The 15,809-nt window shown below is 38.4% G+C and overlaps 1 protein-coding gene across 7 annotated transcripts in view; it reads left to right on the plus strand.

The window, feature by feature from the left end:
* The window catches only part of GPR155 (G protein-coupled receptor 155), a 38,356-nt gene that overhangs the window by 7,919 nt on the left and 14,628 nt on the right, over nt 1–15,809 (plus strand). For 2 of the 7 annotated variants that reach the window (XM_086897753.1, XM_086897749.1), the window contains exons 1-5: nt 2,794–2,876; nt 7,996–8,501; nt 11,934–12,333; nt 13,741–13,906; nt 15,081–15,236. In XM_086897753.1, coding sequence (XP_086753879.1) covers nt 8,042–8,501; nt 11,934–12,333; nt 13,741–13,906; nt 15,081–15,236 — 1,182 coding nt within the window. In that variant the 5' untranslated portion in view covers nt 2,794–2,876; nt 7,996–8,041. Of the gene's footprint in view, nt 1–2,793; nt 2,877–3,493; nt 3,754–3,781; nt 4,125–7,995; nt 8,502–11,933; nt 12,334–13,740; nt 13,907–15,080; nt 15,237–15,809 lie in introns of those variants that run through there. The other 5 variants (XM_086897754.1, XM_086897750.1, XM_023930962.2 and 2 more) reach the window with 4 other exon arrangements.

Below are 15,809 nucleotides of genomic sequence, written 5' to 3' on the forward strand. Positions count from 1 at the left end.
GCCAGTTCTTAAAAGTGACATTGTCTGAAACCTGCTGTCACTGAGAGAGTGAAGCTCTGGCAGTTCCTGTGTGGGCCCAGCCTTTGTGTGCATAATCGTTGCAGGTAAATGTGTATGATGAAAGCCACAGGACGACTCACGTAATGGTTGCTCCAGCTGCTTTTCATTGGTTAAGCTGCTGCCCAGATGAAAGAGCAGAAATTGTCTCCCATATAATCTGCTGACTACTTTGGTGGCACATAAGTGAATGGAAAGAGTGAAAACCAGAACAAAAATCAAGGGGGAGAGTAGTTCATGATTACACAATATTATGTCGTGTTATGGGAATGCTCAAGAGGATTGAATTAAAACCTGAGGGACAGCTTTCAGTTGTGTGTTTGTTTAGTGGCTTTTGGAAAGCTTGGCTTTGCAGTGGGATCAACTGTGTTTTCTGTGATCTACAGTTCAACTGCCAAAGCTGAGTTGCCAGTGGCAGAGGGCAGCTGTGATCAAGAGCTGATGGACTCTATAAACCTGTCCTCCCAGGAGTTTGTATACAAAAAACTTACTTTTCCCATGCATTACTTGCACTGTTATAGCTGTGACCATTATTATGTTTGGGGGTTTAACTAATGTGTGGGGGCTTTTTGAAACTTGGGGTTGGTGAAACTCCATGAGAATTGATGTCCTTGGCTGTCAACCTTAGTTTACAGAGATCTTAGAAAAAGAAATTAAACCTTATTATAAAGGCAGGATGTTGGAACATGAAGATGCTCCCTGGAACGAAGTGGAAGTTCAAGGCCAGAGAACATGTGGCTCAAAGAAAACTCCTGTGGAGCTTTGATTCAAGTGTTGAGGGAGCAGGGAGGAGGTGTCAAACAGTGAGAAAATCCTGTCCTTTGCTCTTCTGGGAAGCAGGACTTTGTGTGGTTTTTGGAAATGGTCAGGAGCATCCTGTATACTGAATACTGCATTAGAAAGATTTCTTGACTCCACCAATATCATTGCTAATTATCCAGACTGAAAAAAGCCAGAAAATTTTGTTCCTAACATTTCCCAGTCAAGTGGAGAACTGATGCTGTAATCCAGTGCTTGAGTTGTTCACAGTGCTGTTCTGGTGGTAGGGTATGGTTAGTAATGATTTCATGTTTCTTAACAAAGCAAGGGGTCAGACCCTAGTGTTCTTCTCTGCTCATCTCAGAAGAGGCTGCATGTCAATTAGAGATAGTTGCTAGGCTGCTAATAATATGTTTAAAAATATTAAAATCTGCAAGAGGAAATATGCTGTATTAAATCCTATCTATATACTTTTTTTTTTCATTTATTTAGGAAGAAGCTACAATAATTTTACTGTATTTTTTTGCACATGCCTTTGATACTACATTTTCATACTTTTGAATATTTTACTTTTTCAGGGTTTTGCGATTCTTTACTATTTATTTTTTTGAATATTACACTTTTAATTTGTTGAAGACCTAAGTTTCAGGTCAAGTGTGCTTACCTGATTCAGCACATTGTGTATGCTAGAGCTGAGATGGAAACACAGCCCTGTCCTGTTACTGCTGATTCCCTGGGAAGTCAGGCTGGTGGTTGGTGGGTATCAATAGCAGCCAATGAGCAGCATATACAGCCAAATGTATGCTCTTTTAAAACAGCTGAAGGATTCTTATATTTTAATTACTTCATTAATGCTAAATCACTAGTGATATTTTCAAAGGGAAAAAAATGCATTCAAGAGAAGGGAAGGCATACATTTGGCCAAGAGTTCTTAGTATGGTCTGGTATACCTCCCCAGAGCATGTCCCTCTAAGATGTCATTTCTGTGGGAAAGAATGAACAACAGAAAGTCAAAAAATCTGAAAGGCCTTATTATACAGTATTTCCAAAGCCAAATCCAAATCAGTCTGAAAATGCTCTTTGTCAGGTGCCAAACAGAGAAACTGCAACAGTGAAAAAATTAATAAAATTCAGAATCTCCTGTATTAGTGTTTGCATCAAAACAAAGTGTCACCCTAATGTTACAGTGGGTGAGTGTTACCCAACAGGCTGCACCAGCAGTAAACATACATAATAAACCTTGGCACAGCTTTGGAACAATCCCTTGCTGATCTTTTGCTTTTGCCAACTCTGGGCTGTGTTGGCCCAGAGCTGGGACAGGGTGTAGACAGGAATGAGAGGCAGTGAGGAATCGAGCACTGACACTGCTGCTGAGGTTCTATTAAGTGTATACACTTCTAGTGAAGAAACATAAAAATTAAGCATTAGTGTATTTAAATTAAATTTACAGCAGACATATGATCTCAATAATGTAGTACCTTCGAAAAATTTCAAACAGCCATGTTTATCCCCACAAGTTTCTGTCCCTCTCTGCATGTTTTACATGATCTTCTTAACTAGACTTCCAATTCATTCCCGTAAGTGTTATTTCTATTATATTGCTGCTCTTAACATATAGTATTGGTTTTATTTCTGGTAAGCATTTCAACAGTAGACCTCTTGAAGAGAACTGACAATGGAAAAAATGCTTCATAAATTGTCAATTGTCAATCACATACATCTCTTTTGATTAAGATAATTCTCTGTTTTGCTGTTTTGGTCCTTTTTGGGTGTTACTGAAAGGGAAAGTTTGGGTTTTGGTTGTTTTTTTTTTTGGTTTTTTTTGTGTTTTTTTTTTGTTTTTTGTTTTTTTTTGGTTGGTTGGGTGGTTGGTTGGTTCTTTGTGGGTTTTTTTCCCTGGAAGTTCCTTGGAAATTTGTTGAGTATTTTTTGAGGTCTTTTGCTGGAAGTTTGGAATGGGAAGCTACTGAGCACACAGACTGGTCGACATTCCCTCAGTCAGGCAAACTGCCTTACTCCCACCGGGACACCTACTGCCACGTGTCTGCCACACTTAACAAGTAAGGCAAGCTGGTTTGGGTCTGATCAGGACGGGAGAATAAAGGTACACTGAATTCACACTTGCCCTCTTTGCAGCAGCAGGATCTGTCTTGGTTCTTAGGAAAAGGGCAGGTGCAACTGCTGTGCCCTCAATGCCATTACAGAGGGAACGCCTCGAGAAGGCTCTTTTTCTGCAAGAGAATCTTCGGTCATTACCAGTTCTTACTGGGGAAATTACGGACTGGCCGAATTTGTGGAACCGATGGCACGTGGAAAACGCTCTGACAGCTAGGAGAGCTGGAATGAGCGTAGGAGGTTCAGGGCGGGCTGCTGGCGGGAGCCAGCGCCGCTATCGGCCCCGCCGAGCTGCAGGTGACGCTGCCTCGGGCCGATAACGGGGCCGAGCGACCCCCGCCGGCCCTGCCCGGCCTCCCGTCCCGCGGGGCGCAGAGCCGGCTGAGGGCAGGTGCCGGCAGCCACCAGGGGCGCCCCGGGAGCGGCGGGAGGCGGCAGGAGCTCGTTCCGCTCCGGTACGCCAGGGGAGCCGGCTCCCGAGCGCGGGGCAAACCCGCGGGGCCAAGGCGGCAGCAGCGGAGACCCGGCACGCCCGGGCCGCCCCCCGCGCGGCGGCCGCAGCGCCGCCATCTTGCGGCTGCTCCCCGCCCCGCCCGCGCAGCCCCGGCCTGCCCGGGGCCCGCCCGCTCCCGGGGGCCGCCCGGGGCGCTGAGCCGGCTGCGGGAACGGGGCTGTCGCTGGCGGGGCGGGCCGGGGCGGGCCAGACCTCCCCACCCTGGGCTCCGTACCGGCGGCCTCGGCCTTGGAGGGCTTCCCGGTTTGGCGAAACATAAAGCCTCTCCACGCACCCCTGTGCGGAGGCGCCTACCGAAAGCGGAGTAGGTAAGCTGCCCGCTCCTTTCCCCGGCTTGTGGCGTTATTTTCTACTAAGGCAGCTGTCACACAGGGCAGTACTGCTGTTTTTTCATTTTTGACTGAAAATGCTGTGTGCTCGTAGCTGGGGTGACCGTGGGAAGGAGAGCGGTGATGGGCCGGGAAGGGGCCGGCGAGAGGCGTTGCTTTTGTTGTAGCTTTCTGGCTGCAAGTCAAAGGATTTTACATCCCAATTTGCCAAGTGGTTCAAGTGAGGTGCATTTTAAGGGGTGCTGGCAAGAAAATGCTATCTGCCTTTTGAAAAACGTTTTGCTGTTTCCTTCAGAAGTATGTATCTATTTGTCGACAAGCCCAAAGATTAGCCCAAATGAAAATTAAGAGTGAGTACGTTTTTCATTCATTTTCTGAGTTGACATTCGGTGCCGCTGGCAACTGTTGCTTCCTTTGGTCTTGTCTGAGCTCCTGCGTTGCCTAAGTTTCGTGGAGCTTGAAGTGTTGCTGTGCGAGCTGTGCCAGTCGTGTGCTCAGGGCAGGCCTCAGCTTCCCCAGGTGTCCCGTGCATGCGGCTTCCCGGCTGCTCCACAGCCAGGGCCTTTCTTGGAATGGCATCGAGGGAGAAGGATGACAAAGGAAATGTCATCTTGAAAACACACCTGCTCAGAGACACATAAGGTGTGTGAAGTTTCTTACGGCATTGTCTAGGTTTCTGGATATAGGTGGCCCTTTATTGTGCTAATTGCTGTTGCAGTATTGCTCTGTTTTCTTAGTCCAGTAAAGAGAAAAGTAAAAATTGCGGTTAACTTGCAAGAATAGGAACTGCAATAATCACTTCTTCCCACTTACTTTTTATCATTATAGCTCCCTGAAGTTGCTTCCTCTTTGACTTACTTCACAAATCTTTACGTGAAAACGCATGTAGTACACGCTTAGCTAAGAAAGGGGTAGTAGGGCTGCCCCACGAGTGGTAACTCTTCCTACCCCAATTCCATTTTAATCTTCCTGAGTTAAATAATGTGTCATCCTTACATTAAAGTGGGAGAGTTTCTGCATTGCATTAAAGTAGGTCATGTTGTGAGATATAATTTATGAACAATGTGCACAGTCTTGCCAGTGTCACCATATTATCCTGAGAGTGATTATCAATTGAAAGCTTAAGAGTGAGAGACCAGAGGGGAGATATGCATTGAAGTTATCTCTTTTGTTCGCTTATGCTGCCTTTGACTTTCATTAGAAAAAGATGATGAAAGGGATTTTGCCTTCCTTTGGTGAAAGGAAACAATTTCTCTATATCTGTACTTGGAGAGGAACTCGATGCTGCTTAACTCACAGCTGCTGGAGAATTGAGTTTCTAGTCTGGTGAATTTTAAGATTTTACAAATATTGACAACCTACAAGAGAAATGTTTCATGGGAAGTTTAAATTGCACTTGTTACTAGCTCTGTGTCTATTGTTAGTCTTCATACAAGGCTTCCTCTCGTGCAAGCTGACGGTCTGGCTGCAAGCAGCTATGCTTGGCACAGTCAACAGCAGGTAAGGCAGCATTATTCCTAAAAGCTGTGTCTGTATTGGCCTGCAGTTCCCAAAAATACAGCTGTGGCTGAGTTCTCAAGGATTCAAATCTCATTCTTCAATCCCTGAAGGGATAACTACAAGTCGTATGTGCTATGGACTCAAAGCTAAGTGCTTTTCCTTCCAACTGTATTATATTTCCTTACTTTACTGTCATTTGTCTGGTTAGTTTGCTACATCTGCTATAAGAACAAACTCATTTCTGTGTAGAATATATCAGGTTTTGGATTTGCATGACATCATTATCTTTGATTTCATTAAGAATTGTGAATTGAAAATAATTTCACTCTTGTGAGATGCTAGTTTGAGATAAGCCTGAGGTATAACAAGGCTGTATATTAAATCTGGAATTAGTCATTACATAATCTTACAACAGTTACATAAATGTCTGTATCCTATAGAGCAAAAGGTGCTGAGATGTACTCACTGTGTTGAGCAGAATGCAAAAGCTTACATTTTTGGAAAACACTGCTTGGCAATAGATACTCTGTGTTAAATATGAAGGGTTTGGGATGTGCATGTCTCTCAAGCTGAAGAGAGGATTCACTCTCACAGCCCTCCCTCTGAGGAGTGCCAGTAGCAACTTCTACTGTGATGGAGTTCCTCTCTTTGAATCTCTTGTAGTTTACCAAAAATTTGTCCTGTATGACTTGACAGGGTGCCTTGTAAAGAAGTTGAAGGTAGGCTGAAGGAAGGCTGCAGGAACCTACCTATCTGTCTGTCTGTCTGTCTATCTATCTATCTATCTCTGACAAAAATGGTTTGGGATGTGTGGGTGTGTATCCATGTTAGTTTTGCTTTAGTGAGGAAGATATAGGATTTAGTGTGTGCTATTGACTGGTGCAAGGTAAGAGTCAGTCATATTTGTTTAAGTCCTGAATTATGAAATGGGGACAAGGGCACTTCTGTATTTTGTAGCATTTTTGTGAGGACAAATAATGATTTTAATATAGAAGGAAAAGAGCCTGTGATAAGCCTTGAATAGGAAGGCACAGGAGAAGGAATGCTAGAATTTGGGGATAGATATGGCTGGAATACACTTGCATTACAGATCAAATATTGCATTTGGTTAAAAAAGTTTCATCTGTATCTTATTGCTGAAAAAAAATACCTTGAGAGAGCAGTGAGTAGGTTGAACACGTTGCACTGCTGGGAGCCTTACCTCTATGCAGTGCTGTAAGCTTGGAGAATTTGACATGAAACTGTGCTGTTGAAAACCTGCTTTTTACCTTGCAGCTAGAGTAGAATGTGGCTGATTTCTTTCAAGAATTCAGTGTTGGAAATCTGTCTCTGATCCTCTTTAGGAGTTTTTGAAAATTCCAACAACATCCTTAAGTTTTTTAGTAGAAGAAGTGGTTTGTTGTTTGCTTCATTTATTGCAAGTTTTCCCATTGTTCTGTAGCAAATAATGCTTTGAGCTCCCGGTCCAAATACATCTAAGCTAATGTATCATCTATAATCTTAGAAAAGTACAACCTTTAAAATAAGCCCTCCTTGGAGTGAGACTCATTTTCCTTGGGAGAAGGAGTAGCCAAAGCTATTGGACAGATTTGGATGATGCAGCAGCTCAGTCCAGATGAATTACAACAGCATCAAAGAAGTGCTTACCAAAAGCCTCAGGCATAAATAAAAGTCATGAGTCAAAGAGTTGATGCTTGTGAATATGTATATGTTGGATTCCAGGGTGTGAAATAGACCTTAGAAGACCTCACCTTTGCACTGACTTGATTTACTTGCTTATTTACCTGGCTGCTGTGGTCTGTGTTCCTTGTGGATAGGATACAAAGAGGCTGGGAAGACTCTGAAACCAGATGTTAATTTGCACAGATTGTGCCGTACAAAGCACTGTTTGGGACTTGGCAGTCTTGACTTTACCACTGATACCTTAAATAGCTTAGGGGAAATCAGCTCACCTTTGCCTTAGTTTCTATCCCTACAAAGTAGGGTAAGTCATCTTGACTTCCTAAACAGAGTACTTCAGGATTTAGTCATGTCAGAATTTTTTGTGCAGAGTTGTCTGATGGACTGCACAGGTTTCAGAGCTATATTGCCAAAGCCATATCCGTTTCTGGCAGGACCTTGCTATTGACCAATGAATATTTGTGTTTGATGTCCGCTCTCTTCATCTGATTTGCAAACTTTACACATCTGCTTGCATATAGAACCTGCTGTGTTGTAACCAGCCCTTTCAAAGGGAATCCTTGCTAACAAGCGAGGAACGGGGGTCAGCAGATATTTCTGTTGTACATAAATACTTTTTGCATGCTTAAATTTCACTTCTACAGACCTAAAGAATTGTATGTAGAAATATGGGTAGGCTCTAGTGCAATGAATTAGATCACTGGCTGCTGTGTCATATGTGGATTCTTTGCTAATTGAAAAGTGTATCATTAGCACACAATATTAAAATGTTGGGAGAGGTCAAAGTTGCACAAAGCAAGGTACAAACTTCAAGTGCGATATGATGATTTAAACTCAATCTTTCTGTAAGGTAAAGAGGACCTTGCCAAATGTTTTTCTACCAGAGTGGAGAAGCTTTGATTCTTAATCAAATTTATCTTCCTTTCCTGGTTCAGTTCTTGTAAGGGCTATTCCTATTGTCTGTTCTGTAATAATTTAAGAAGGCATAAGCTTGTACTTTATTCCTTTAAGTTAATAAATGTACTTCTATTCCTTTTACAGATGAGATCATTTCACACTCTTCTTTTGGAAGAGGTGGTCAGAGGAAATGGATAGCTATTCAGACTTCACTGCAAAGAACCTCTCATCTTCAGCTAATATGTCTGTTTCTTTGCCTGGACAAGATGGACTCAATACCACCGGTGGTACTCCTTCTATGTCAATAAGCAGGCTTTTCCCAGCCCTGTTGGAATGCTTTGGAATAATTCTTTGTGGCTACATAGCTGGAAGAGCCAACATTATCACATCAACTCAGGCCAAAGGACTGGGAAATTTTGTGTCCCGTTTTGCACTCCCAGCTTTACTGTTCAAAAACATGGTGGTACTTAATTTTTCTAATGTGAATTGGTCCTTCCTGTACAGTGTTTTAATTGCCAAAGCTGCTGTGTTTTTTTTAGTCTGTGTTTTAACACTGTTAGTAGCCAGTCCTGAGAACCGATTTAGCAAAGCAGGTTTGTTCCCTATTTTTGCTACACAAAGCAATGACTTTGCACTGGGATATCCAATAGGTAAGTATGTTTTCTTCTTTAAAATTAATTGTCATTGTTCTAGACATGTTTTCTTTTATATTTCCATAATTTGAAATTGGCTTCTGAATTGAAGTTCCATGCAATTGACATAATTTAAGTGCCTCTCAAATTCTCATTGGGACTACTTATCTAGGAAAGGTTAAAACTGAAAAAAGAGAGTATGTTGGTTCTAGCAAAACAAAAAGCAAAACATTTGATTACAGAATTGAAAACACAATTACAAAGGAAATTTCAAATATGCAATTCCAGATTATATGTAATAAGTAGATCCATATTTTAGATTACTTTATGAGTTAACAGTATCTTTCTCCTTATTCCAGGGCAGCATGCTCAGGAGAATCCTCAGTTTTTCTTTTTCTCTTCCAATTTTCCTTGATATGTATAAAATGTAGACAAATGCAATTGCATATTTTTTTCCTAGATGAAAATACTGTTTCCCTCAGTTGCATCTCCTGAGATTTATTCCTCTTGAAAGAAATCAGAAGTATGCCACAAATGTGGCTGTGAGGATTATGCCTTTGTTTGTTGGTATGCGTTTTAGATGGCAATTAGAGTTTCTTTTATGTATGTATTTTGAGGGTCTCTGAATGTATTTCCTTTGGATCCTGGTTAAAACATTCTTTCTGCTTCTACTTTCTTGTAAAACTGCATATTTCTTCAGGTTACTTCATGATTTATAAGATTTGATTTATATTTTTTTCTATGTATGATCTTGCCAAAATCTACACCATTTAGAGCTTTACTGGAGTAGTTACTGCAAAAGAAACATTGTAGGCTCTTGAGGTTTATTTCCTCTTGTCCTTTCCCTTCTCCCATCCCCAAACTTTTGCTGGTGTTTGGTTCATGCTGTCACCTGTGCAAACTTTTTGATATTAGTAAAATATTACCCAGGCTTCTCTGAAGTGTTTGCAGGACTGGTCAACAAAGAATGCCTTGCTGTTTTTTATGTGACAGAGGTAGTGTTTTGAACAAAGATTGATCTTTTAATGAAAAAATACTTTAAAATGCTATAGCAGTTTAAATTTGTAAGGGAAAAAAATAACTATTGACAAATTGTGCACTAAACCAAAGTATTTTAAAAGTGCTTTAAAACTAAAATTTTAAAACTATTCTTTGATCATTCTTGAGTCTTCATCCCATGTAATTTCTTTAATACATTACTATTATTATTTATTATTTCTTTACTATGCTGTTTTTTGGTGTTTTAAACAATTAGCATGTAGGCAAATCAAAATACAGGTCAAATTTATGAAGCTTATCACTGTTTTTCTGTTATCATGGTAATAACAGTTCTAGATTAAAAAGTGGTGTTTGGGTGAGAAAGAAGCAACTGGCAGAGAGGTTTGTTAGCATGCCTCTGATGTAGACAGAATTACTATGATAGAAAGCTTTGGGTTTTTTTATTACTGGGTAATAATGATATAACTCTGACAAACAGATTCAGGTATTCTCTGGAGCTGTGTGTTATAGCACAGGTATAGCAGAGGTGTTGTGTGGGTGACAGTCACCGTGACTTTAATCATTGTATTAAGCATGGACAAGTAGTGTGTGATTTATATGTACTTTTGAGCAGCTGGGACATGGAGAATTGATTTTTAAAAAATTGAAATATCTTTGATTTCAGTTTTTTGTTATGATCAGCAAGCAGGCATGGAGATTTAAATAAAAAGAAAACTTTTCATCAGTGATAAAAGTTGTGGATTATTATTACTGTCTTAATGATTCCTTAAGAGTGATTTCTTTTTGTTTTTTCACCCACTGACTCAGTGATCTGATTCCACTTTTTGTACCCAGTAAAATGCATTCTGACCTCATACATGGTTTAAAGTACTTATAGACCCTAATTTATTGTCTTAAGTATGCTGCCTCACTTTACCAGACAGTAAAGATATTTTAAATTTTTCACTCAGACGTTACTTACACATGACTTGTGTGGAGTTGTGTTTGAGTGACATGGGCATTCTGTATAAAGCAACATGATACATCAGTCTCAGGTTTGAGATTTTAGGTGAAAACCTATTTACATAAATAGCATCCAGCATGTATAAAGTGGTTTTGATTACCAGGATGTATTTAGTGCTTAAAACAGGCTTGTTAAATGCAGTAACTAACCCCAAACTTGGTACTTCTGTTCAGCAGTCCATTTAGGACTTTAATACAGGTAGTTCTTGTACCTGTACTTTAATAATGGCCTGTAAAAGTAAAAGCACCTTTAGTGCCTTTTTTTATATATGTAAGAAATCAGCTAGTTGAGAATGTCAGTTTATTTGGTCTAAAGAGAAGACTGTTCAAAGCAAGCACTGATTTAGCACTTAGAAGTTCCTGTCATTCCAGAGGCTTAAATAATACAAAGGTAAAAACTCTTTTGGATTTTGAAAAATGTAGTCACGAGAAAAACTTCTTCAGAAAAGGTTCATAATGTTGTTATTTATGAATTGTATGCATAGTATATATCTAATACATAGTATATATAATAATTATGATGATACAATTAACTATATATTTATACATTATAATTGACTTGCTATTAATGCCTATAGCACATTATTGATATTTACTAATAAAAAGAAAATTATTAAACATGACAATTATAAGTCAGGTAAATTTACTTTTAAAGCATTGAGAGTTTTTTAATTTACATTGGAATTGAGGCTTGTATATGTTTCCAAAATATTTTCATTATTTTTGAAGTGTCTTTAGTACAAACTTGAAATAAGAAGCAATTCTACATTGACTCAGAAGTATGTAGTAGCAATGAAGACAAAGACTCATGATTTAGGGTTCCTTCAGGAACATATCTACAGCAGTAACTCTTGTCCTAAGTAGTCCCAGAGAATGAACCAATAATTATGTGATAAACTTCTTTTTTTCCAGTTGTTGCTTTGTTGTTTTGTATTGAATCAATGTAGATAGATCACACCTGACTTACCCACTGAAAGCTGATTAAGTTTCAGAGAAGTGATACTCCCTTAAGATGAGAAGGATCCTGCAAAGTTGCATTTAATTCTCCACAACTCTCACGTTTCTGGGGAAGAAAAGCAAGTTAGAAATAAAGCCAAAATTTTTCCAGCATTTGGGGTGACTCAAAGGAAACATAGAATTGTTATATTGTTTACTTTCTTTTTTTCTGTGTCTGTTGACTAATTATAGGATGATTAAATAGTATTGGATAGTTAATCTTTGGTCTTTAATGTTTTCTCTAGATAACTGTGGCCTAATACGATTGGACATTACATCTCTTCCTGCATTATCTTATATTGATTGTTAATTAAATGAATTCCTTCAGTTCCTTCTGGAGGAAACTTAAATAATTTTCTTTAGTTTTCAGAGTGCAAAATTTAAATTCAGTATTTCAATGTATTTTTCTACTGAACTGTTATCACTCATAACTCTTCATTTCCTGTCTTCTAGTTGAAGCTTTATATCAAACCACTTACCCAGAGTATCTCCAGTACATTTACCTAGTGGCTCCAATATCTCTTATGATGCTAAACCCCTTGGGGTTTATCTTCTGTGAAATCCAGAAGTGGAGGAATAATCGCACTGTGTCACAGAGCAAAATCAAAATAGTGGGCCTAGCACTCCTTCGAGTTTTGCAGAACCCAATTGTATTCATGGTCTTCGTAGGAATTGCTTCAAACTTTATTCTTGGCCAGAAAATTCCTGAATACCTTGAAAACTTCCTTGATGGACTGGGGAGTTCATTTTCTGGCTCTGCACTTTTTTATCTTGGACTGACTATGGTGGGACAAACCAAAAAACTGACAAAGGGTATGTTTGTTGCACTGATCCTTCTCATCACAGCTAAACTGTAAGTTCAGTTTATTTATTTTTATAATTTTGTTCTGTAGATGTTTTAAGCTCTGAATACCTGGTCAGATAGCTTTTCTCCCAAAAACATTATAACTTACCTGGTTGGATAGCTTTTCTCCCAAAAGCATTATAATTGATAGTACATTTCACTTTCAGTATTTTGAGTGAGTGTTTCCCAAACTCTTTGACATAATACAAGTGTTAATTTTTAAAGGAAATTTAATAGACCAAAAACCTGTTGTCAAGCTCTGCAGAAAGCAAATCAGGGGTGCTGTGCCTTCATGGTCTGCTCACAGGCCATCTGTCATGAATTGGGTATTTGGGGAATTAGTAGTTTAAATTAAAATTTACTAAATAAATAGTTAGACAGTAGTGAATTTAAGTATATTTGGTTAGCATTTGTATTTTATTTGCCTTAAACAATGCATCTCCAAATTAGTTGTTTTTCCTTGCTTTATCTATAAGTCTGTGAAACAAATATATTGGAAGAGCATAAAAATGGTCACTTTATGCTCTAAAAGTGCTTGACTTTTATTAAATAAATAAATTATAAAAAATAAAAATAAATTAATAAATGCAAAATTCTGTTTAGAACTTAAAATGTCATTATCATCCCTTGAATATATCTCATGGAATATTTATTTAATATTAAATATTTTATTTCCTACAGAACTACAATTAAGATAATAGAATGTTTGTTTGATTTTTAAGTTTATATTGTAAAATTTGAAGATGCATTTGAGTATCAAAGTACAACTAACCAGCAAAGTTAAAGACCTAGTCTGTAAACCAGCTTAATGACAAATTTTGTAATGAAAAAAAATGTGAAGAACATCAGGTTTTGATGTTAGCACTGTTCTTTACTGTAAGCCTGTGTAAGGCTTACACTGAGTCAGTGTGAGATCTGGGCTATTGCTGAAATAGTCTTGATGCTGGCGGTTTGCTGGCCAAAACTCTTGGCACAGGATACTTAAGCTGGAGCCCTTATTATATTTCAGCCAGCTTGCAGAAAGGTGGACTGAATTTCAGAGCTGCTGACTGCTTATAGCTACTATTACTGTAACAGATGAAAAATGAGAGGGTTTTTAATGTTTTGCCATTCTAAATTTGAAGTTTGTACAAAGAGTGTGTCTGCACAATCAGAGAAGCTTGCTTCTATAGTCAAGTTGGTTGCCACGTTTGTCCTTATTTTAATGTAATTTGTGATGTAAGATTTTTAAGCAGCTGGTAAATATTTTGATAACAATAAAGGCAATCATTCAAAGTGATGTCAGTATTTTGCTTTTCATAAGTAGTATTCAAACAAGCCTTAAGTTTCCTTTTTATTCATTTTATGGGTAAAGAAGAATCTATTGTCATAGGTTGAGTAATATTTTTTCAATTACTTTTTTCCCCTCTCTTTCAGGCTCATGATGCCATTTCTCTGTAGAGAGATGGTGGAGCTCTTGGACAAGAGTGACAGCGTGGTCAATCACACCAGTTTATCAAACTATGCATTTCTTTATGGAGTTTTTCCAGCAGCACCTGGTGTCGCAATATTTGCAAGTCAATTTAATATGGAAGTAGGAATTGTATGTAGTTAAACTTTTCCAAATATTTCCTAACTTTGAACTTAACTTTGTTGATAAAATAAATAAATAAGTGGGCTTGAAGAATTTGCTTTTCTGTAGTATAGAGATCTTAGAATTACTTGTATTCCCAGGATCTTTTCTGATGTCTTAAGTGTCTTGATAGTCCTCATCCTTTTTTTTTTAAATTAGTGACTCTAGTAGAAAGAGCTAGGATAACTTTAGATATAAAGAACTTGTATGTTCGTTGTTTTTTGGGGTTGGGTTTTTTGTCTGTTTTTTCCAAAGACCTTATCTTTGAGATGCTTTTGTAGGGGAAAAAAGAAATTATGCTACTGACTTCAGTGAGAATAGTCAGTTTAAAGCTGAAAACTTATGAAAGATCTTTAGTTTTAACAGATTCAGTTGTGCTGCCCTTCAGTTAAATCTCATGATAGAAAGCATTTTACTTTTTTTTAATATGTAAATAGTAGAGGGTACTAATCATCTTTTCAGCTTAAAATAGATATTTTAGAATTGTTTCTTCCACTTGAAGTGACATTAACACATTTTTTGTTGATTTTCATTGTTTCTAATGGTTTCTGTTTTGGAGTTATTTAGATATATTTGTATTTTTAAGAAAAAAAAGATAATAAAAGTAAATCTTGCAAGATAGAGTATTATGCCCTACAAACTTAGGAAATTTCTTTAAAGCAGTGTCTCTAGTATGAGTAACAGCTCACACTTCCATCACTGTGCAAATTCCTATAAATATATATGGTTCTTTTCTCATGAATTGGTGCATATTAATATTTACATAGCTACATTTTTTTTAGTTATTTGTGGTGTGAATATTTATATCCAGAAGTAAATTATGACAGTGTAAATTCACCCCTAGGCTGCAGTCATTAGTATATTTGACACCCATGGAAAAGCTCTGTAGAAATCTGCAGTAGGAAACTCTACTCCTGCTATTTCAAAACCTTGTTAAGATTTTCAGTTTAGCTGTGTGTATAAACCCTATACTCTCTGGCTCAAATTCTAAATAATTTGTTATAGAAACAACTCATTATTTATTAAAGGTCTAGGTATGTTTAATTCAAAGGTCCAATTTTGCCAGTGGTTGTATTCCTGAAAGCAGGTTATTTCACTTGAGATGTGATTAATTCCATTGTTGTCTCTGTTTGACTCTTGGCAGATTACCTCAGGCATGGTGATAAGCACGTTTGTGTCTGCCCCCATAATGTATGTTTCTGCATGGCTGCTGACCATCCCATCCATGGACCCCAACCCACTGGCAGCTGCACTCCAGAATGTCAGCTTTGACATCAGCATCGTCAGCCTCATCTCTCTGGTAGGTGCTGCTCGGGTGAGACGCAAAGGCACTGCTGGTCAGGGCAGCCTCAGTGCGTAAGCAGCAAACTGAATCGTAGTAAGAGCTGTATTTCTTCATCTTAGCCTGATGCAGAAGGATGAGGAAGGAGTTAAAATCCTTGATTAAGCAGTGGGTCTGCTGGAAAGCTGCACTGTAAAGAAAGATGAGTGACTGAATTAGAGCATTAGAACTTGAGAGGTTTTTTTGTTAGGTTTGTTTTCTTTTTTTAATAGGGTGTGAGGGAATTAAAGTACTAGCTTACACCATGGAGACCAGTTACATCAAGCCAAGTGAAGTGCTTGGGTATCACAGTAATGAAGGCTGTGTACAAATTTCAGCTCCAGAAATGTCAGTGCATATTTGTTTAATGAAGTCTTAATGAGTGTTAATGAAATAGTTTAATCTGAAAAATCTATGTTTATCGAATTCCTTTACTAGAAGTTCTTTTCTTAAAAACTGAGCTGATAATCCAGAAGTTCAATGTGAATTTTGTTTTGGTTTTATAGCAGGTACAGACAGTATGATTATTTCATTGGCTTTTTTTAAAATAAA

The sequence above is a fragment of the Cyanistes caeruleus genome, chromosome 7 (genome assembly GCF_971803275.1).
Source record: "Cyanistes caeruleus chromosome 7, bCyaCae1.hap1.1, whole genome shotgun sequence".
In the NCBI taxonomy this organism is placed as follows: Eukaryota; Metazoa; Chordata; class Aves; order Passeriformes; family Paridae; genus Cyanistes; species Cyanistes caeruleus.